Source organism: Anopheles moucheti, chromosome 2 (genome assembly GCF_943734755.1).
Source record: "Anopheles moucheti chromosome 2, idAnoMoucSN_F20_07, whole genome shotgun sequence".
Lineage (NCBI taxonomy): Eukaryota > Metazoa > Arthropoda > Insecta > Diptera > Culicidae > Anopheles > Anopheles moucheti.
Genome location: NC_069140.1, coordinates 28,207,020 through 28,231,853, shown reverse-complemented (window position 1 = coordinate 28,231,853; position 24,834 = coordinate 28,207,020). Strand labels below are relative to the sequence as shown.

General features: G+C 44.3%; 2 protein-coding genes across 2 annotated transcripts; both read right to left on the bottom strand.

Moving 5' to 3' along the window:
* Positions 1–322: 322 nt before the first annotated feature.
* LOC128307267 (5-hydroxytryptamine receptor 1-like) lies at positions 323–4,501 on the bottom strand. The gene has a single exon (XM_053045031.1). The coding sequence runs from the start codon at positions 4,499–4,501 to the stop codon at positions 2,861–2,863; it is 1,641 nt and encodes a 546-aa protein (XP_052900991.1). The 3' UTR covers positions 323–2,860.
* Positions 4,502–7,964: 3,463 nt separating this feature from the next.
* Positions 7,965–9,665, bottom strand: LOC128298761 (uncharacterized). The gene is made up of 2 exons (XM_053034539.1): positions 8,425–9,665; positions 7,965–8,358 (listed from the first exon to the last, which is right to left on the bottom strand). The coding sequence occupies exons 1-2, from the start codon at positions 9,663–9,665 to the stop codon at positions 7,965–7,967; spliced, it is 1,635 nt and encodes a 544-aa protein (XP_052890499.1).
* Between the last annotated feature and the right edge of the window lie 15,169 nt (positions 9,666–24,834).

The window sequence follows — 24,834 nt, the reverse complement described above, 5'->3', positions numbered from 1 at the left end:
ATATATTAATTTCCATTTAAGCATCCAATTTCATACCGTGCTCAAGGGTCCCCATGGTAAGAGCTTGTTTGATGCTCTCACACAATAACAGTGCAGTGTATGAAAAATTCATACAAGTTCATGCAATATGGATTAGTGTTCGGTTTTGTCAGATGGTGTCATCAGACGTCGCTACGCTTCCTCCGTCACTGGCAAGGCGACGAAATCGGTGCCGGAAAATGATGAAATGCTGGAAACATCTTACCCATATCGATACGATTCATTCTTTCAATGGAGCAAGCACCAACACACCATGGGTTGAGTTTATTTTTCAGCTACAAATCTTGTTTTATTTATTTTTAGTTCCTCCCATTCGTGCCCATTCGGCGGGAGTATTTTAGCGCGTGTGTGAAGAATCCATATTTCTTTCTACCTTTTATGGATTTGTTTTAAAGGTAACCATTTAAATATTCCTCTAGTTGATATTTATTTACCACTGCGCGTACGCCACCTCTTAGCAATAGGAGCAATCATAGATTTCAGTATAAAATCAACCAGACTTTTGTTTCGAATATACGCATCTCGGTGACCCGGCGCGGCGGGTCTCCGCCACAGAATAGATTTTTAAGTATCCTCTTCAGCTGCCATGTCGGCGCGCACGGTTTATCCGTACCGCGAGCACGGTTTACATGGTTTACTATACGCCTAATACCGTAACCGTCGTTCACCCTACTGAAGCATACATCTATCGAGAGAATTGATGGTTTCAGAGAATGATTCAGTTTGAGCCTCAGGTCTTTCTTCATTAAAAATATTTAGTATTCCGGTAACATATTCCAAAAAAGCTCAGTTAAGGTATACGAGTAGCGTTCGAAACGGTTCGCACCACGCATCTTAAGTGTAAGTCTAGGTTCAGATTTTGCTATAAATACGATCTGTAGAAGAGATTCAATCATCGATAGAAAACAATTAAAAAAAAAAACAGTCGAAAAACAACGCAACAACTCATCTGCACATCTGCTTGTAAATAATCGAATGCGTGTAACACACACCCGGCTTTGCCCGCCATGCCCTAAGTGGTAGTATTGGAGAGCAGAATTGTAAATAGTACATGCATCGAGAATGTGTTTTGTTTTTCCTTCACCCTACATACACAGATGGTGCAGCATTTGACTCTAGTGTATTGCGCCTGTGCCTTGGTACACCTGCTTGTTTGTTTCCTGTAGCTTTACGAGTGTGCTTCCCTGCTCACCATTTTTTTAACTCTAGTATACACGTCCAAAAGCCGAAAAACATCTACCCGACCGGCGCTGACGCTTATAACCGTCGACGGGAATCGGTCTTCCTGCTAACGACGTCTGCTGCCAACACATGCATCGTTTTTGCTTTAGAGCCTACGGAAAATATATGCCTAGCAGTATAATACTAGACACCTTGCCCACTAACACCCTTCCCAGACATGCCACATACAGACACGCACACACACACACACCCAGTTCGATCGTATATCACTTACAACATTACGTTTACATGCTAAAAGAGTTCGGTTTTCGTTTTACGAGTAAATTCTTCCAATATTCTTCCTATAACCTTCCATTACTGCTTCAGAGCGCTTACGACATAGTAATTGTTCGCATTTAAAGTCTTATGTTCTGTTCACTGGTTGTAATACACTTTTGTCTCATAAAGGAAACCAATACCTAACGTACATTACTCTATTCTATGTGATAAGAAGAGCACAGAATCCACCCCATGCTAAAGGAAACCCATTTACCGTGGCTTAAATCAAACATATCTATCCGAAATTAATCAATTAAACGTATGCCGAATACCTAAAAGGACTTGGAGCGAAAGTTTTATTATTTAAAAACAATCCTGTGAACATCCATTGCTAACAAAGAAACAAACATCTCTACTTGTTCGATACTTCTGAGATCTAGAACAACTGTCCAGTTGCTTGGACAGCATCAGTACCCGCTCATTCGGTAGATAGTCGGCCGGATACATACACATTTTTGCTACCAACAAAACTAGTCCCAATATGTTTCGCTACGTGCTAGTATATGCATACATTCTAAACTAAAGATTACCTTGCATTATCTTCAACGGTGTCCTAAAATGAAACTCACTACCGTTTTGCGTGTTTAGGTTTAGTTTTACTTTTCAATTCTTTCAGGCAAAGCCTCACTACTGGCTTGTGCCAAACGGTTATACAAATTGGATTGGATTGTTGTGTTTACCATTTACCTTCTAATTAGACAGCGTGATTGTATCGGCTTGGTTGTGGGTTTTTTTTTATTTGTTTGTTGTGCATTGTGTAATGTTTTGTATTCGTTCACTCCTTTTTAGCTTCCATGGCTGCCTTCCGTAGGACGATCTGCATATGTACGAGCGGTGGTGAATAATTATTAATTTAATAATTACTATACAGCTCCACCAATATTTGTCTCATGGAAACCTAACGACTCCTCGACTATCTGCCGCTAACAGCGGCCATCGTTTGTGTTGTACAGTAGCATGCTACCCTTTACGCTATCGTAGCTTATCTGTGTAGATTCATCGAGTTTACCGCCTGCTTTACGTACATCATCAGCTACAGTTAGTGCTTGAAACATTTAATACTACTATGGCTGCACGAAGCACGGCACTGCACCGTCGCACAGACCGAGCACAACTGGCTCGGGTATGGCGTAATACAAGGATTAGGACAGACAAAAAGGAATATCAAACTGCCAACGAGCAAGCGATCCGTACGGCACGGGAAAGCATTTTCAGTTCGTGTGAAAGCACTTTTACGAGGAACAATCCCACGTCCACCCGGCCGGACAACGTGCGTACCTTTACCGTCCCGGGCGTGCCATCGCGCGACACTGCGATCGAGTTAAAGGAAGCTTTCCCGGGCAGTGTGCTGCCCTTCATTTTCCAGCACGAACCGCTGCGACCCGGGCTCACCGTACTGGCTGTGGTAGAAATCCTCCCGCATCAGGATGTTTAGGTTCGAGCAGCGGAAGTACAGGATCTCCTGGAACGGTTTCCGGAAGTCGCGATTCAGCGTCGCATAAATGATGGGATTCAGCAGCGAGTTGGCGTAGCCGAGCCACAGGAAGAACGACGACAGCGTCGGATAGTCATCGTCCATGAGCGGTCGCACTAGCGCCAGTATGAAGAACGGCAACCAGCAGATCGTGAACGCGGACATGATGATGCCGAGCGTGGTCGATGCCTTCCGCTCCTTGGCCAGCTGAAAGCGGAGCTTCTTCTGGTGCGGTGATCCACCGCCAGCGCCCAACGCAGTACCGGCGTTACCCATCGCCGGACCGATCGAGTCCGGCGGCTTCAAGCTCATGGCCGTCGTCGTCGTCGTCGCATTCGTGGTGGCGCTCAGCTTATCCACCGCCAAGCTGTTCTCCAGCCGTGTCTGTGCCCGCTTTTCATCCTTCACTATTCGCCGGGCTGCGCGAAAGATTTGATAGTACACGAACAACATCACCGCGAGCGGAATGTAGAACGAACCGAGCGTCGCGTAGATCTGGTACCCGACGTCTTCGCACACCGCACAGAACGGACGCTGTTCCGGCCCGTCACCGATCGTGTGCTTGTTGCCGAGTATGAGCAACGGTGGCAGGGAGATGCATGCGGCCGCCAGCCACACCAGCGCCACGCACAGCATCATGCGGCGCGGTGTCCGCTTCACACCGTACTCGAGCGGTTTCGTGATCGCCCAGTACCGGTCCACCGAGATGGCGCACAGGTTCAGGATGGAGGCGGTACAGGACAGCACATCGAACGACACCCAAATATCACAGAACACGCGCCCGAAGTTCCACTCGCCCAGCACCTCGTACATCAGGGCGGGTGGCATCACCAGGCAGGCAACGCACAGGTCCGACACGGCGAGGGACACCAGCAGATAGTTGCAGGGTCGGCGCAGCTTCCGCACCAGACACACGGCCACACACACCAGTATGTTGCCGACGATCGTGCCGAATATCACAGCTAACAGTACGATGCAAATGATCACCTTGCGGATCGTGTCCAGGTCGAGCTCGTGCTCGGACAGGGTGGCGTTCGCCAGCGTGGAGGACACGATCGTGGCTACCGTCGTACCGCCGGTAACGGACACACCGAGCGCACCACCGAACCCGATCGATGCCGCCGGTCCAACGATGGCCTCGCCGCTCCCACTGCCGCCCGCCTCCCCGGCATCGGATCCACCTCCGGCTCCGGTGAAACCCTGGCCGAAGCCATGGGCACCGGCAGTCTGATTGTGCGCCAGCAACACTGCGAACGGGGTCGGAATGCTGCCCGGCCCGAGGCTCGTACCGCCGCTCACCACCGTGGCCCAGATAGTCGCAGGCGTCGAATAGGGAGCCCGACTGTTGGTGGATCGTTCGGTCACGATCGCAGCTGGCAACACTGCTGCGGAGGAGAGATCCTGTCGATGCGGTGAGTTGTGTTCTTGCTGTCGCTTTCGCGTTACACCAATATCGTCCACTAGCATGGAGAGAATTAGCTCATCCATGTACCCTTCATGAACAGCGTGTCCCAAAGACGCAACCAGCCGGGGGTTCGTCTCACACTCACACGCTCACCGACAAAGTTGAATTCCAACAAGTAGTAGCACTTCCGCCTGTCGACTTCACGGTACGATGTAAATGTTCATCTTTCATTCGTTTCATCATTTTCACCGGAAACAGTTTTTTTTTGCACGCTTCACGTATAACACCGTTGAGACTCACACATGCAAATGACCTTGGTCTCCATCCTTTTGCTGCCTTCCACGACTCCTGATATGTATGTTGACTTTCCTTTACACTCCTCAATGCTTCCGGTGCTTCCACTCTCACTCACTCTTCTCTCTCTTTCTTTCAGATGGTCTGGTCACTAAATCTCTAAGCTAATTACTGTCCCAGCCACAAACCACCGGCACGGAACGCCAGTACAGAAAAACCACTCCACCGATGACATCCACCAACCAGGGTCACCAGTGTAGCCACAACTTTGACGCAGGTTCTGTCACCGACAGGCATGGCTGGACATTTATTGCCGTCAATCGCTCCAGCTTCAAGTAGTGCCAGTCAACCCGTAACCATACCGCGTTGATATTGTTTCCCCCATCGGTCGGTTTTTCTTTTCGAAGCAGAAACGGGTTTTTTTTTAACGACCACCACTGCTTTGCAGAACTTGATTACCAAAAAGGGACCATCTCACACCGGATCGGCATACAAACACACGGGCGTAATGATTTAATCCGACGCGCTACGCACACTCGGAACTTCAATCTGCAGGAATTCGGTGTTACGGTGTTTACGGGTCGCAGGTTTTTAAAATGATTGATTGCCCCAGCAGCTGTAGGTACCGAGGTGGAATATTGTGTGGGCGCGTACGATGCGTGACCTGACAACTTCAGATTGAAATGGGTCGTTGCGTCCTTGTCGTCGTCCGCGTCCGTCCGACGCTTGTGCTGGGCCGTTGCGTTAGATTGATTGGTGCCATCTGAAATGAAATGGAGGAAAAGGACACAGAAGGAAAAAAAATCAAACACATGTAAGCGAAAGATTTAGAAAATCCTCACGCCCCGACCTAAACAACGCGTTACACTCTCAAAACAGGATTAAACATTACCCGTAAACATTCAACCTAAATCAACCGAATCTGATGTTAAACTATCGACGAATTAACCATTTTGCTGTGCCTTTCAACGCATGGCCAACTTTGAGCTGCGGAAAACTCTAAGTACCCTTGAGTGACGATCGAGCATACTTAAAACCCCGGGTGGCAAACTTTTACACACCTTCACTACTCGGGTCACGGCGGTAACATACTTCAAAGCCGCATCGATCCGATAAAGGGTAAACAGAAAACTTGCCCATCGATACGTTGTAATCCGATTCCCGTTTATCTTCCTGCCCCGCCGGTCTCACTTCCAATCAATCAGGGGTAACAACGGGTAAAGCGGCTACCAAGTTGCGTGTAAAGTTCCCTACTTCCAGTCAAAACTCCACATGCCGTGAAGTCACCGCTCAACCGAACCTCAGTAAAGTTTTGCGCTTGTTTACCCATTAATGTGTGCAGTACATATCGAGTTCCCGTTGGGTTCCCATTACCGCAACGCAATGTTTAGAGCGTGAAGCAACAGTTCTTGTTCTGGTGTGGGGTCCTCTCGACCGCCAAGTAATTGAAACTCATTGGATAATGATGCCGCAGTAAGTGGAGTTCAAGTTTGATCAAGCCCTGTGCCGATTGTTGTTCTGCTTTGCATAACAATCGGCGTGAAGAGAGTATAAAATCCATCCAGTCATTCCGTCTCGATATTCTAATAACAAAAAAAAAATGCTCAAATAGGTCCTATTGGGCGACGATCAAGCGTAATAAAAATTGTATCGCCAGACAGGTTCAGATATTCGCGAAACCATTTATTCGGACCCATTGCTCATCCTTGCTGACACGGTAATGATCGTAACGGAGCGCTTTTATCAATATATTTCCACTCGCCTGCCACCAATAGCCATAAATCAGTGGTGGCGAACCGTTTTTCCGAAAACAAACCCTCATCGCATAAATCATCACCGGAGTGCGGGTATTGCATATAAATTTCGCTCATTACACTAACGCCCCCGTCGCCGTGGAAACCTTGCACGTGCCGATTGATGAGACCCTGCTTCCTGTTCCTGTCGTCTAAGTTGTTAACATCGTTTGCAAATCCTATTTCCATAATCGCCAATCAACCGCCCATGGCCGGGTTGATGCCCATTAAAACCCACCGATTAGACAGACCCAAGCATCATAAATCAAAATGTCCTCATTAAAGTACGGTAGGCAATATGGAATGGTATTTTGTAGTGAAAAATATCACAATAATAATAATACAGTTTTATACAATTATACCACCATTCTATGGTTTGGAGTAAAGGACAAATAAAACGCTGCTACATTTCAGTCACAGCTTCCACGCTGAATAACTCACATGCCACCACCGGAACTCAGGTACCGAGTTCAGAACATGCTACAAATGGAACAAAATGACCATTGTCTCTAGCGCATAAAGCACGGTGTGTTTTATTTTCTTCAGTTTTTGTTTTGTTATTTCCTTTATAAATGCTATGAATTTCCTCCATTTCCACAACAATTCTTCTCCCTGCCTAGCCGCTTCTAGGAAAAACTCCCGGGTACATGGTCTTCCTGTGTCCGGAAACCAAGCGAAATCCAAAAAGCCCCAAGACCGGAAAACCAACACAAACTGCTCACCTGGTACGGGGTTGCTTTCCATTTTCCTGGGCCGCATGGTTTTGCGTACAGAATTTTAAATTATTTTTTGCTTACTTTCCTATTTTGTGCATGTTTTTTTTCTTCTCCCTTCCCACTGCCCATACTGCTAATCGCTGAGTTCCTGTTTTCCGTTGTTTAATTTTCTCACCTTTTCGCAAAACACGCCAACACTACTGGCTCTGTCGTGCTACCGTATCGCTCCTCAGCGGGCCGGTGGCAAGCAAAACTTTCACCGTACGAAAATGTGGCGCCCCTAACGTGTAACCTTTTTTTTTGTTGGACCGCTCACGTAGCGCTTATTAACAAATCCTTTTGAATTGATAGCACTCTGGGTAGAAAGCGAAACAGCGAAAAATATGCACAAGTCATGAAATTTATTCACCGATACGGCTGAATTTTGTAGCTGCTGCAGCGAGTGCGAGAGCGAGTATATGATAGTCACGGGAATTGGAGAAATAAAAGTCGAATTTAACTATGATGAATGACCACTGCCCGAACTATTCCGCAACAGTTCATTTACACCAAGCTAAATGGTGTAATGCTAGTGTGTTCAACCTTTTAATGCGTTACAGCAAGGCGTTGGGGCATCGAAAGCAACAAAAGGAATGCGGCCAGTAATGCGAAAAGTTTTTGCACCACAACACCACCGTGTTCAACCGTATTTCACTTGGAACTCCAAACAGCATCGGGACGATACACACAAAAAAATAATGCGACTAAACCAGCAGCGTACGTTCCAACACGAGCGAATGGCCGAGCTTTTTCATTAGCAAATCCCGGTTCAGCTTTTGCGATACTTCGATGAAAAATGCAATCCGCTCGTCCGGCAGACGGGCCTGCACGAGTTTGGCCGCTGCCCGTAACTGTACGGCGAGCTGCTCGAGATTATGCTGAGCGCACAACGCTTTGGCGATGGTAAGCTGCCCGATGAGTTGCCACAAGTGGCTACCGCAGCCGATCGCTTCGTCGATCATCCGATTACCCATCACCTTCATGTCGTCTAGCCAACCGTTCGCCAGATGCTGTATTGCCATCTGGTAGTCGACAAGGCAACGCTCGATCGGATACTGAACGCGTTGATAGCGGCGCTCCAGTTCCGCAATCTTGGCCCTGTGAAACGAAACTTCAAACTCCATCAGAATACACCCCTTCCGTTGGCAACACAAAAGGACCTACTTGTAGCGTAAATAATCGTGATCCGGTTCGGTTGGGTCCCGGTAAGTGGAAATGTCACCAAAGACGGGCACTATAACCTTCGCCTCCTTGGGCGGTGGCACCGCAAACAGCAGCAGTAAACGATGCTCCGGCAGCACATCCATTAAGCCCGGTGGAATACGCAACCCATCCAGCACGGTCAATCCGATCAAATTGCACAGTTCGCGCACCATTTTACCCTTCTCGGGCAGCACCCGAACGGTTGTGGTTTTGTAGAATTCGTTCAAAGTATCTCCACCGTAGCGAAGCAGTTCGGTTGTCTTGCCCTGCTCGCGTAACGCGTACATGCGATCGAACTGATTGTACACGGCCCGGTACGCACGGTACCGGAACTTAAGAAGCTCATCAATTTCACAGCGCTCACGCCGGTGGTTCGTCCGTGGTCCGAAGCGACCATGCCGCTGGCTGTACATTGGAAGGCAGGCCTGCGAATGATGCACCTCTGCCGACACTTTCGTGTAGCATTCGTCCACCAGCTGGTGCATTGCTTGGGAGCTCTGCCTCGTTTGCGGCAATCGGACCACCGACCCGTACCGCCCGGTGGGTAACAACTCCTCGATAAACATCCAATCTTCCCACCCGCGGCCAAGGTGGATTTGGCCGAGAATTTGCTTGTTTTTCTTGCGTCGCACCTGTTCCCGCAGCGGTGGCTCCTTACGGACCGTCTCCAGCAGGCTGATCACATCGCACTCGCCGGCCTCGGCCAGCACCTTCCAACGGGGGCGTTCTACCGACCGCTTGCGAAGTTCCTGCTGCTCAGCGGCAATCTCCGGAAAGCGATGCCGGTACTCGAGCAGTGACGCTCCAGCTCGCTCACCCAGCGCGCAATCGAATGTGGACAGGCCGAGATCCACCTCGGCGGTAAAGTCCTGCTGGCGGTGTCCACCTACCGGGCGCTGGTGCCGCTGCCCGTTTGCGGATGCGACCAGGTGCCCCTCGAGATCTCCAGTGTCGTACAATGCCCGGCAGTGCAGCAAATTTCCGGGATATTTTCGGGCCCTTCGAATCGTTTCCAGTGCTGGGTTCGGTGCGGAGTACGCTAGTTGTGCCGTTGCCTTCAACACCAGCACCGACTCATCCTCCTCACTGAGCCTTGGTGCTGCTTCGGTGAAGCTGTCAATAGCACCGCCCACATGACCGAACCGAAACCGGTGCACTCCAATGTCCCGGACCACTTGCCACGACAATTCCGGAGCGGACATTTTTGATCTAATTTATCCTTCTGCCTACTCTCTGCCAGCTGGATCGTGCACTGAGAACACTTGAAACGTCAACGGATGAGTGACATTTCGGAAAGCAAGGCCTACTGCTCAAGCAACCCCGGTTTTTTTGCCTCACGATTCGATGAGCTATGCCAACTCGGTGCCTGCAATATACGTCGGCAGTAAACTTGCGTTGTACGAACCTGTGGAGTACCGATCCACTTTAAATTTCGCCAAGCGTGTGCAGCTTTAATTCCTTCGAAAGATATTTAAAACCCGGCCAGCATACCCCCTAGCATCTGCAGCCAATGAAGGCAGCATTCCGTTTAGCTCTGAAAAAAAACACACGATAAACCCTCAAATTGCATTCTCATTCCATTCTTTCGCTCGCTACCTACGGCACAACGCATTTCTCGACCGAGCGGCCGGCTCTTCGGCAAATGGCGCACCATTAATGCTTGCCACAAGAAACCACAAACTTCACTCCCGCAAAGCTCACAAAACGGTTACCGTCACCCGGCTAGCAGCAGTGGAAGTTTCACTCGCAGCCACTGGGCGCACCGAAAACCAAAACTTTACCCCTGCTTTCCAGCACATTCGAAACAAAGGAATGGAAAATAAAAGATTCCTTCACTAAACAATGCACGGAGGAAATTCTTTGGAAGCACAGTTTCAACGTTCCTGCGCTAGGTAGATTGATTGTTGCTGAATGCATTTATATCTGCTTGCGGTACGCAATCGGATACATGCATGTCGCCGCGTAAAGCAACAACGGAAAATTGTACTTTCGCGTGTAGCGCGCTCGCTGGTCGACCGTCCGCCGGTGCCATTAAAAGGCGATTGCCAATGGTTCGATGATGATCGAACACGTGCATCGCCATGTGCCATGTTTACTGGAGCTAATGGATTGTTTCGATGGGAAAACCATTCGCATAGATTAATGTTTTGCTGCAAAAGCAAAACAAAAAAAAACAAACACTATAAATAGCCACCGCACCGCGTTCTGGGAAATGCTTAAAGGAAAGTCATCTAGCCAAACAGATGGATACGTTATTAATGATGTTAAAGCTGACTATGATGATGAGGGAAGAATTATCGATTAACTCCAATTTATATCACTACATCGTATCAACAACCACGCGCACACCCCGTAAAGCCCACGCACGCTGGGAAGGTTTCAGTGCCATTCGATCCGAAGGCCCTCACAGCTCATTCCAACCCAGCACGCCGGCACGCACGAGCGTACGCACGCGTTCTTCATTACGCACCGTACACACTGTGTAATTAAAAACGAATTACCGGCGGCTCAAACCTCACCACGCCCAAAAGGTGTTCCCGACACGATTTTCGCACCAGCTTCAACAGTGGCGTGGTACAGTACATACGACCGAGAAATTAAGTATTTCGATAATATCGCCCACGGTAGATAATGTGATTATCTGCGGTAGGGCTACCTTTGGAATAATGGGATACCAGACAAGGACGCACAAATAGGTGGCCGCCCAGCGCATAATGAGCTGATAATCATTTTCCGAACTGTCGACAATCTTCGCGGAAGCAATCATTTCTTCGATCAGCCGCAACAAAAAGAAATGAAACATGAGGCTGCCACTCTGGAAGATGGTTCGTGGAAATGCGAGCTTACACTCATTCAATTGTGTGTTATTAGGCGAACTCGTATGAATGGCATTGCCTGACGGATTGAGCACTGAAATATGTCTTTAACGAACAGGTTGATACATTAATATGGATAGCATAATAATTATTTTTGATGCCACTCTTTAAAGATACCTTGCAAGATTTAATAGGTTAGAGGTTGTGGTTAATAAAACCTGTTAAAATAATAAACAACCCATTAGACTTGTTTCTTTTCCCTAAGATAAATTTATTATAATTATCATATCCACTATTGAAAAGGGTTTCACATAACGGTATAACCTACATGGTACAAAGCAATTACCCAATGGAAGAAGCTTTGGACTACCAGAGAACGTAACAACGAAGTTGTTACAACAGAATCAACCGACAATGAGCTTGTTACGTTGTCGTAGTTATCTCAGATTTGGTAAATGTCGAGTAACATTCAAGAGTCTCTAACATTCAAGCACATGGAAAACTCATCCACTAAAGAGCTTATAGAATTTTGGTTGTCAATCGAAAAAGTTTCTGTAGTAGTAAATAAAACAAATACTCAAACATCCAGAAGTTCTAGAAACAGAGGTTATGCTGAACAATTTGATAGTATGAAATGTTGTTTCTTCATATCTCTGCCAACATCGTCCTGACGAGTGCAGTGGCTCCACGATTCCAGGTTAACATTTTCGGTAAATAATATAACAACCGTATACCATTTGAATGCTCTGGAATAATTTGTTGAAAACAACGTACGTTTATTTTATTGCCCTGCTTGTACGATCAAGCAATTTTTCATCATTCTCTCACATAAGAAACTCGATCATTTCACAGCCCGGCAAATTCGTATGTCCAGTCAATGTTGTGGTCGCTATTCTAAATTTTTTTGCACAGCTTTCCACTTCTTTTCTAAACTTATTACACTGTGCTGAAAATAGTGTATGATTAGTTTGGTAACGCTACCGACTACTTTTTCCCCGTTTCTTCATGCGCCATACACGCGAAACACTCGCCACAACTATAAAACATATCGCATGCGATGTTGTATGCCTGTCTATGATGGTCAAGACATGAGCTATTTTGCACCAACACAAGGACGATTCTGAAAAACCTTTTCCGGTCACTTCGGAGTTTTTGTTTTCGTTCTATTTTTTATGCCATTGAATTACCTTTCAATACCCTGGTTTCTACGTACGTATACTGTGGACATTGTTTAAGCAGGGTAGCAGCACGAGTGAAGCGTATAAAAAATAATACCAATCGTAAAGTTTTTGGCACGGATTCTGTTTTCCACCGTCGGGGCTAACGAAAATCCCAAGTGCCTTTCTTCGGTAACGATCGATGCTGGAGTGCAGTAGCAGCAGCAGCAGCAGCAGCTGCAAAAAAAAAGGAAAACCTGCAATCTAGGTCAAGAGCTTTAGTGTGCTGTTCTTCTGCTGCTTGGCGCTGTAGTCAATTCATTTCCCGTGGCTCGAAATGCCAAGGTTCGCGGTCCTTGAAAAGTTTTATGATTATTTTCGGCTAAAATAACACCATTTTGACGTTGCACCATTTGCTGCAAGGTCAAATAGCTCACCACGCCGAGGTACGATGAAGTTTATGATTTAATCTCACAGTCCGGTAAGGTACACACTTACGGATACAGGAACGTACCCGGTGTGGTAGTGTGTGCCGTGATGGTAGTATAAAGTCACTTGATCATTGTTAAATTACACATTTGTTTTTTTGTTTGATTTTTGTGTGTTTTTTTATTAGTCCATCATCGCGATCACTTCTTAAACCATCTTTGGAAACATTCAAAATTACACCTAAATAGTTCCGTTTCTCATTGTTCTTTGGACCCGATCCATCATTCTGGTGACGGTATTATGCGACGAATCTCATGCTTCGATTCAAGTACAAATAAAACTGTCAAACAAGGACATGCTCACTGAAATGGCATTAATGTTGCCCGCTTGGCCATCAATTTAAAGCCGAAACGAACGATCGTTAGTTTTTTTCTGCTTTCCCCGGATAGGAATGTCGTTTATCGTTGGTCCAGCTGAGAGAAGGATACGCTACTTACGCGTCAAGCGTCTTCCCGTGAGTTTTCTTCTCCAAAATAGTGACGCTTTCCTTCTTCTACGTCCATGGAACGGACGTATGTGGTTTTATACTTCTCTCATGGCAAGTAACCAAAAGCAAAACACACCATGAAGAAACGATTTTACGCCTGGCAGACATTTCCGTTTATTTCTTCCGGATAATCGGTCCCGCTCGGAACCAATTTTTTGCGCTCGTTTTGTCGATTCCCTTCCAACGATATATTCCTTTTCCTCCGTTTCGCACGATATGCTGCCAACAGGATGCCCGGCGAAAGATTTGTTAGTGCGAACGGAAACGGAACATTCGAGTAAGTAAATGTTCCACCGAACGCATCCGTTCCTCCCTTGCGGAAGAACACAAACCAGGCAGACGCTTTGATATTGCTACCCTTTAGCAATAAGAAAAAAGGAAAAGAAATTGAATCAGACGATGAAACGAGACACAGTCTAAATGCATCGAAACGATAACTCTATTTCCTTGGTTAGTTCCGTATGCTTTTTTTTGTTTTCGTCCGTTCGTTAGTGTAGCAGTGAAGGGATGTCGAAACGATTTACTATCAACAGAACTACAACTCCTCCTAATGGGACAACACAGTTGGGCTTTCAGAAATGCATTTCACTTCTCTTCTTCGACCACCAATATAAGGCATGCCTTCCTGGTATCGTTCGGGACATCAATTTTATAAACCTTTGAAGTGCAATCGTTCGTACTTGAAACGCAAACGATCACTCGCAAAAAGAATTACATTCAGACAAATTTATTCTAAGACTTTCCTTCCTTCTCTCTTTCTCTTTCTTTTGCTTAATAATCGTGTTGCGATTGGAGCCGAAAGAGCGCAAAAAATTTAAATGATGCAGACATATTTAAATTCATCTAAAATTTTATTTCCCCTTAAACTTCTTTAAAGCTTTAATTGATATTCAACGATGGTTCGATTGCTGAAGCTAAACGAAAAGAAATGTTAAGAACGCCTGAACCAATTGGTCCCGGTTCAGGTTCTTTGCCGCACCGGTGGCTCCAGCCACCGGTACGCCGAAACGTGAAACGTTTTCATCCCCGTGGCCAAGAAGGTAATCGACAAAACCAAAATTGACATGTTGGCTAAGACGACTTTTCCGCTTGACAACCGACCAACCGACCGAAATTCAGCTCCGTAACGTTCGAGTTTCCGTTTCCAGTCAACCTGCGCCATCCGCGACTACACGTGCGTACGTGCCCACCGACGTCGCTCACCTGAAAGTGGCCAGATTGGATCGCAAAACTGCTAGACGAAGCACAGTCCACCGTGCGGTTTGATCGAAACAGATGGATTGTGAAGCGGTAGGAAAGAAAATACAATTATCTTCTCTGACGTACGATGGAAGGCACCGGGGCAGCGGCATCGAAAATCAATTGATTTTCTATTTTTACTTCCAATCTTTGGCCTCTCGCTGCTGCTGCTGCTACTGTTGCCCTTCAGCCATTGCCTACGATGGGCTTAGCTTTTCGAACGCACCACCACCCCGTATTCCACTATGATTGGAAAGCGGTGAAGGTCGTGGACGTAGGCGGGAGTTGGAAGCGAGAGTCAAAATGCGCATTATCCACTTACACCGGACCCACTCTGGATCAGTTTTATTGGCCGAAGTTATATATACGGTTTACGCTGCGGCTTAGGATTTCGTGTTGTACCAGAACGGTTTGATGTTGGAACTGGAAATAAAACAAAAAAAAAACATCACTCCCTAACACATCGGACCATCGACGAGCCATTCGGCCTGTTTTCCAATACAGTTATCCATCTAGGAGGAGGAGTACTATCAAACCCACCACTTTTCTGTCTGCACTGGACATATACCTTCCGCTCACTGAATGCCACACATTTTTTAAATGCTTCCGGAATATGGTGTCGGTAGTTGAAGGGTAATAGAATGTACGAACAATGGCTGAAAGGAAGCTTGATGTGGATTCTAATCGTATGTTTGTATGCTTCGATCGATACACGATAAAATCGATGACGACAAATGTTCGTCATTGAAGAAAAACTTTCGAAACATAGGGCAAACGGTTATTCGGAAAACAACCGTAAGAGCAAACAGTTGCAGCCAAATAAATCAAATTGTAAATAAAAAAAAATCCAATCTTCGTAGTACATTTCATCGATCACAGGCATCGATGCAGATTCAATGCTGCAAACATCGTTATGATCATTATCCTTATCATTCATCTACCATCACAATCAACGACAATCTCGATTGGCCATTTCAGCAGGTCAGCAACCAGGCGGCACGAGACGAGACGACGAATCTTTTTGTCCCGCACTATTGACATGTTGTCGCATGATACAGCGCTGACCGACGTACGGAACGATCGACCACATCGTCCATGGAAACAGATGAACGAGACGCATTTTTGACGTCCATTCAACCATTGAAAGGTTCTTTCCCGGTAAGTTCATTACGAAGCCTGCTGATGTGTGAAATTCGTCCATTGTGAAGAATGTATAGTGTATGTCCGAAGCGACAATTCCACCCACCTACCTCGCTTTTGCCCAGAACACTTGGCACACATTCACCCACAGTTACGCTAAGTTGCCATGGCCATCGTAAGCCGAGCCGCCATGCATCCTTTTTAAAGACACACTGAAGTTATCCCTAGAACTTTTACGGCTTCGCAAAGGCACTTTCCGCAAGTGGAAACGAAAAACCCGACCCCACTGCCAGCTTGTTTAGGGTGTCCTCTTTCGCTTTTTCTACGGTTGGCGGATGGAGGATCGTATTTTTTTCTATTTCTTTGCTTCCTTCCTTTGACGTCGAACAAAACTGCAAGCTTCACACATCATGAAGCGTTACGTGAGTGTTGGCTCCGAATACGGTACGGTTTCCTTTTATTCTGGTTAGGAGCCCAAGTTAACTCGTAGGAATGCTCATTCCGCATGGGTAAGGCAAGGCGCTGGGAAACTTATTTGTAGTAAAAGATAAATTAAGTTCCTTCCTCTGGCGTGGTTCTACAACCTCCAGAGGTCTTGGACTGCCATTGCTGGCTTTCTGTGCGTTAATTAAATTTAAGGGTGTTTTAAATTCTGTCAGTAAAATCATCGTCCTGCTACGCTTGGGATTCGTAATAGTAATTAAATTGCCCAAAGTTACACAAAAAAGGCATTTTATTTGTGACATGAAGCATATCATAAAGAGGCGTACATTCACCAACGGAAGGTTTCACTCTCATCAGGACTTTAATCCCAACTATTTTCTCTTTACTTGTACAAATTCCTACAGAATAAGGGCTTAATTAACGTCCTTTTTTTTGTCTATATTACCACGTAAAAACCTTGATATCATATGATATTTCCTATCAATTATTCAAAAGAGGCATGTGAGTACGTTAGTAGATCATGTTTCAACCTTTAAACAATATTTTAAAATGGTTGTGGAAAAATACAAAATGTATTATGCATCAACTATCTAATGAACTCCACAAATGAAGTAAGTATTTTACATTTCTGTTGAATTTAATCTTTTTTCAATTTTTTTATTTTTTTAGAGTCTTATTTTCGGCGAAACGCTTTATGATTGACGGCATTTTATTGTACATTGGTTAAATCGTCGTTGATTTATTGTTCAGTTCATCTGATCTCCTTCGCCCAAGATCCATATTGATCGTAACGATCGAGTGCCCTTTTTTATCAGGTTTTCCAATCCAAAAATAGGATTCTTGGTGTTAGTTTGCTACATTAGCTTGTTAAGACAAAAGGTGTTGCATGTTTGACCAGCTTTCATTAGAATTCTAAGCTTTGATGCAATCTTCCTTCATCGTGATGATATCCCTAAAATGCTTCCTTCTATCCTTGCTACTAATCTCGAAACGTCAGTAGTAAGGACCTTCTGCCTGGTACTATACAGGCTTCCAATACCTCGATTCATTGGTTTGAATATCACATTTCTTAAACCTCATTTCATTTTTACATAGAGAACAACCTTAATAAAGCTGTACTCATACCTTGGGCAGTCAATCAAGGTATAACCTCAATTTAGAGTTCCCAAAATTGATCATCTTCTTTGAACTCATTCAATCATTAGGCAGCATGATCAATGCATAATGTCCGTCTCAACAGTGCTAGCTTCCGAACCCCCAAAACACCCAATTACGCTCCAGAATTCCAGAATTCAATTAGTTTTAATTATCAGTGTTATAATTATAACAACGTACAAAAATCAATATCCGATCGAGTATTCCAGATAATTGAAACTTTAAATCATTACCTTTAAAGCATTAACACTGATTCACAGCAATATTTTGCTACCCTTTGCCAAAAAATGACATCACCATTATCATCGTCATTACCATCATCGATGGTTTCGTCGGCAACGTCCTGACGATTAACAGCCTTTGCACACTGGAGCCTGATGCCCGCGTTCGGCTGACTGGCGCTGATTAATTACGCGCAACGATCTCCCAAAACGATGGGTCATTAAATTTTCGCTTTTCACTCCATCCACAAATGACAGTGTTTCGGCCGGCGAGCGAAACTCGGCAGCCTGCCTTTAGTGGAGCAAAACTACTACCGGCCACTCAGGCGTAACATGAAAAATGCCCCCGGCTTTTACCGAAACTCATCGTAGCGTGAAATATGTCTTAACTTGTAAACATGAGCTGCCGGCAGCTGTCATACGTGTCCCGTGGGGGAAACGCAGTGGGTGCCCTTTCAAGAGCTGTTCGCAATGCTGCCGCGCCGAATTCTGCACCGAGACGTGTGCAGTCCAGCTTCTTGTCGGTGGACACACACAGTAGGACGGCGACATGAATGAGGACATGAATAGTTTACAAATATATCGTCACCTTTCCCCGTGTGCCGGATTCCCAAGTTACCGCTCGCTTCGCAACCGGTTACCGAGCAACAGGATATTCATTTCGGTTCGACCAATTAAACTGACATAATTTAATTAAAAGAGATTATGAATAAATTAAACTAAATTCCATCCGTCGTCAAGGCATCCGAACCCGTCGTGTACCCGTTAGAAGGTACAGCAGCAGCATGTCCATCACACCCGGTTCACACGAGGAATGCGTAACATCTTGGATCCCGGTGCCGGTTTTGCGTGTCAATCTTCAATCGTTAGCAGAAACGAAACTCTCGGACACCAACATACGCGCGCACACACTAAGGATAGCAACTGATTAATGCAAATGCTCATTACTGGCGCGCTGAAAGTGAATGCTAGCTCGAGCTGCAGTAAAAGAGTTCTTTTTCTTATATATTTTTATCGTGCTCATTATACCAATGCTTCCATTAAATCGCGCTTTGGCACATTAGTTTGCCAAATAAGCGTCATCGGGTTTACGGTGACATTAATCAGTGTCGGTAGTACGGTAGTTGCTAACTGCCCACGAGTTAATACTCAACGACACACTTTATCACGGTGGATTTTATTTAAATTAGTACGAAATTAATCAAACGATAAAATGACGAGTTACGGGGGTTACAGTGCTATAGTAGCACGTTCATGTTTCCTAAACCTTCCATAAATATTTCTTACAACATGCAACGCAAGGCACTAATTCGGCGAAGGTTATATTACACCGCATACAAAACATACATATTTAAACATTTCTTCAAATGTTTAAGTTTCAAGTGCTTCTTGGAAAACATAACCAGCAACTACTGCTGTCCACCTGCATGGTTTCGGTGCTAGTTTGCGTAAGGTTGTCGTAAACTAGTGATCGATCATTTTTCAGCAAACCTATAACTAATAAACATAGCAAAAAGAAACCACAGCTCTTGCAGTATATCGTTCTCAGTGCCTGACAGTTTCGTAGTTAACCGAAGACACTTTCCCTAGCACCCCGTTGGGGAAGGTATCATTTGACAGCATCAGGACAGCATCATGGTGGCGAAATATTGATGCTGCTGAGACTCTGAAAATTTCGTCTGGTTTCCCTTGAGGTATGGCCGTCAGTCGTACCGAGAACATCACAACCTCACAACCCTACCCATATCCCCGGCGACGGTGCGGTACCATTGAAATATTAATGCACTTCTAAAAATACCCCAACGTCACCATTCTCTTGTTCGCTTTCGTTCTGCCAGCAAACATGAACCAAAGCGCGAAAGTAGACACTAAAGTGCAGTTGGCTGTTGGCAGGCGCGTCGCTGCACCAGGCAAAACTGAAGATTGATAAGTCTGGGTAATAGGAAAATTCGCCTCGATATAAAATTCTAGGTTGGATGAGCGCTACGTCCCAGTTTCATAATGGATGCCTCAATTAAAAAAAAAGTTACGTCACCCTTGATGGATTACGCTTCGCAATGCCGTAGCCCACTCTCGGCTGCAATGATTGAACATTCAACGCTGCAGCTTACAAAAATTCATAGTTTTTCAACTAAATTAAAATGCAAAGAAAAAAAAACCTATTCCTCAAAGTGTCTGCAGACTCGCACACATTTCTACCAACTACGATCGACTGTTGGAAAATATACTTCCCCTTGATAACCTTTACCGGCAGGGTCGAATGCACAACAGGAAATAGGCATGAGGATGCCCTGCAATGCACACAAATAAACAGGAACTACAAGAAATCAACCACGTCCGGCGAATCGTTTATGAGAAACAGCTGCCCGTACGGTAAATGCCAACTGTTCGTTACATTTTAATTAAATTGTACCACAAAATCCTCCTCAACGCAATGCAAAAATTCCATAAGTCATCTGAACAGCATGCGGCTTCTTCATTTAGCGCTTCGGATGGGCCACTTGTCTTTAAATAGTACTGATTCTGTTTAATGAATGTACGCTAAATAAATAGCTTCTTTCCCAACTGCACCGTAATCCTCCGCATCGGGTACCGGGTAACAGAAGACCATCTATTGCTGAGCTGCTTGCATCCGCAGCTTCATTAGAATACACACCACCGTACCCTAATTTTAACACACACGCAAGCAAAACATGTCTAGTGGCCTTTTACATCTGTCATGCGCTCATGTACTCGGAGGAAGAAAACAAAATCGCGATAGACGTACATTCCGCTGTGAAACTCTGCTTGTCGCAAACTATTTTAACCGTACACACCTGGCATTTGTTTGACCAAATTGTTACGCTGCTTGTTTCATCACTTGGTGCATCGTTTGCATTGCATCCCTGCCCAGTAAACCGCATTCGGGCCAACAACCTTTGACGTACCGTTCATGTGATAAACGCAAGGACCGCTCAACCCGCTGGAACAACTCGACTGCACATCGGTGACGATACAAATGCGTCTTTTTAAATCCCAAGAGCATCGTACCTTTTTCATGCCATTGCCATTTGCACCCCACTGCCGACAGCAAAACTGCACCTGATGCATTCAGGTGTGCAAATTTAATTAGTCACAAATTGGTACTTTCAGCAAAGCCAAGCCATTCACCGGGTGGGTTGTAATGCATGCAAATCCTTACACCGGGGGAAGGAAAATCATGGACCCCAAATGGTGACAGCGGGCCTGTATGCTCAAAACGGTACCGAACGCTAACACAGGTCACCTATTTTAATGGACTGCAAATGGACCGTAAACTTATTAATCGTCACCACAAATTCACCCACGAAGCCGTTACGTTATTTCACGCTTTACTTTCAGCTCCGTATAGCCTGCAGGGGGTTTCATTCAACAAGCAAAAAATAAAATACGATGATTTAATTGCTTGTCGTTGAAAAGGTAAACATTTTTTTGTTTTAAGTGTCTAATTAAGACTTTTGTAAAGATTTCTACCCGTGTACACTCACGTATGTTGAAATAAATTGTTCACATGAACTTTCTACTGCATCACCGCAAATGTGTAAAGTTTTGTGTGTAGTTAGTTATGTCATCTTCCAGAAATAGAACAAAAGTTTTGTGTATATAACCTTAAGTTCCAAAAAAATCACCAATTTAAAATACTATGTCAGTTTGACAGTTATCAGTTGACAGTTAAAAATTACAAATCCAAACATTAAAAATTTGATTGACAGTTAAAAAGCTCAACTTTAGGTTTGGCTAGGCTCAGACATTAAGCTAGAGTATCTCAAAATATTGTTGTATAATTATTTATTATTATGAGACATACATATTCCGTTCAAACTAAACATAATTTCAACGGATACACTAATAAGATGATGATGATGATTCTGGTGGATATAGAGCTTCCTCCTTCAGTTCTTCACAAAGAACCATGATGCTATTTACCATGTTTCTTTTCTCTTGCCCAGAAAAGGTCTTTGAAGGTCGTAATATGCCAACCCTTTCCGACCTGGATATTTTATTCAAATGTCATACACTCAACCTGGTTGTTTTGTTTAAACTTGGCTCATTCAACGACCAAGTTATACATATTCATTGCTAAAAATACGAATTTCGACGAAGCAGGCGTTTCTTCACAAACAACAACATTTGTAAAAAAAAAGGTTCCAGCATAAACAAACACACCTGGACCGGGTAGGCACGGAAGAAGCGAGGCGTAATATAATTTGTACCGGTAGCTTCCATTTCCAAAACCGTTTTTACTACTCTTTTTTTTATTGCAAATGGTGTGAGTTTTCTGCTGTCGTTGTATCTGTTTGTGCTTTTCACTGGCGTTCCCACCACCTGCTGTAAAAGTCATTATCAAAAAGCAATCCATCGTTCGGGCCCTATTGCCGGCCGCAGGTAATTTAGGAAAAGTTAAGTAATGAACCAAATTGGCAATAACAAAAAGCACCTAGACACGACCGACACTCGGTGATAACGGTGTGCTTCAGCAAGTGGGACCGGTGCCCAACAGCAAACACAACAACAATACACACGGTTCGGGGTTCGGTTCGCCTTTTCGGGAGGAAAACTTTTCGTCACGGATTTTCAAACACGCTTCGGCTATAGTTTTATTTCGTGTTTTGAAAGTCATCAAACCGTGCTTTTCAGCGGAAATGGAACCCGGCAATGCGTTTCGTACGCCAGGAAAACCGATGCCACCACACAACTCTCGAACCCCGAATTGGCCCCGAATGCAGCGTCTGCAAATGGTTTCGAAATGAAGCGATGAACGAACGAGACCGAGCTTGGTGAAAATGTAATTTATCGCTCGGGAAAACGATTTCGAGGCAAAATTGTAAATTTACGAAGCGGATCGATAAGACAGTCCCTTGCAAGGGTTTGCCTTTTTTTTCTCGCAAGATGTACTGATTAATGATGGTCTACCGTGCTATTGAGGGCCATGCAGTTTAAATACAATCGTAGGATCAACCGAATGCCATTCAAGAAGTTGTTTTGTTCGGAACAATTATCAAAAGTTTGCTCGTTTTGTTTTCGCTCATTGGTTTACCTCCGGTAGATACTATAAAATGCTATAAAATGTCTTTTTCGCCCTTATGTCCTTGTAGCTTTTTCCATTTGTTATTTCAAAATTCGTGCAAGAATTAACATAAATACAATACAAAAATGATTAACAAATCTCAAAACATAAATACTACTATAAAACACAAACTGAATAAAGTGACAAAATATATAAATCAATCATGTACACAGACCACAATATCGCAGCTTGGTCGAAGATAATACAAGATGAACAATAATTACGCATGTTAAATCTCATTTTCAATCATTATTCTTCCTAAACCAATACAACCTTGCCAGATTAACTTTGGCGCAACGATGATTGATGTCTATGTATCCCTCTGATGCGGTCATTATTTTGACATTTATTTCCACCCACTTTCATCATCACTCATCACCCATCAAAACACTCTTTCCAATGACTTGTTTTAACATCGGAATTGAGTTCCGAAAAACAACATACAATGATTCTCCGGCATGTTTGCTGAACGCTTCCCATGCACTGAAGTCATGTTCAAAAAATCGTATAACACAACCGGGTTTTTTTTTAACAATGCTACCATGTCCGTGTAAGACTTTCTAGCGGCGGATAGGCTTAAAAACAACTCGAACAACTAGAGCGAAATGCGGTAACCGTACGAGCCCTACCCGATATACCGAAAGAAAAATCAATCATTTTCCAATTTCATTTCATTAAATCCTCTGTCCCAGTGTGTGGTAGCAGAAATGACCTGGAGACCTGTTCTTGCTAACGATGCTTGTTTCATGTGTTCGTATAGCTTCGGTGTACGTAGGTGGGATGTCGAGAAATGTGGTTTATCATTGCATCATTCCCTGTGTCTGGCATACTCGGTTATCGAACGAAGTGGTCACACAGGCACGTCCATGGTAGCAAAGCCAACTCCTTCAGGGTAGGAAACAGTTTCCACCATCGATATCGATGATATTAAATTTGCAACCCTCAAGCGCAGTGTTCGGTCAGTTAGGGCGAAGAGAAAAAAATTTAACCTTTATCATGAAAGTACTTTTGGCGATGGTTGTACGCCATTTTCTTACATAACATTCATTGTAAACATAACATAACATTCAGAATTGCCCGTATTGATCGGCTACAGTCATAGCAAAGATTACGATAAAAACAATGTTAAAAGAAATATTTAACATAATGTAAAACATAACAAAATAAAATAACCACTTCAGCAAAAAACAAATTCAATGCAATCTTAAATATAATATAGTTTGTGCTGTTCATTATTTGTTCCCTTATGGATATAATAAATGTTGAAACACAACGTGAACAGGCAAAACAAAACAAACAAAAGCATTATTCGTATTATAAAATGAAACTGCTGTACCCAAAAAGAGTAAATACCAAAAACACAAAGAAAGGTATTGAAATTTTAAATGTGATCAATTATTTACTTTACGTGATCATTTCAGTAAAATATTGAGGCAGTAATCGTGATATGAAATGTGACAGAATTATCTTAAAAAAATATTTAAAATGAGATACGCTTTCAATGTTTTATCATTTCATATTCACAACAAAATCATATCGATATCCATTTGTATGTTAATCTTTCTTTCAGCTGCATTCATAGCCACACATATTTCTTGTTAACGGTTATTGAGTATGAAAAAAAGGTATGCCGACATATATCGATTCACTTAACCAGAGCAACTATAACGTTCGTTTATTAAAAAAAAATCCGAGGGAAATTTTCTCGTTAAAGATAACCATCATCAACCAGGCCCCCGGGCAAACCGCCTCCATTCTCCGCCTCAAAAAAAACTCACAAGCTGCCTACAGCAATCAGTGCATGAAATTATGCTAGGCAACCGGCCGCCCAAATACTATCCCGACCTCTCCGTACCATTCGTACCTACCACCGTAGTACACTAATGGAATAATCAACAGTGGATTAAGCGAGTTTTCCATACACTCTCGATACTCGCACTCGGCGAAATGAGAAACGAGCACTCCGTTTCAAGAAGCCAACCAACACTAGCATTTAACTCCAACCGCCCGCCAGAATGAAGCCGACCAGCGTGGAATAAAATGAAGAACAGTCAGCAATTGCGTTTAACCTAGGGAATTTAGCGATAATCTTTGTGCCGGGACACCACGCTCGCCCCGATTCGCAATGGCAAAAACG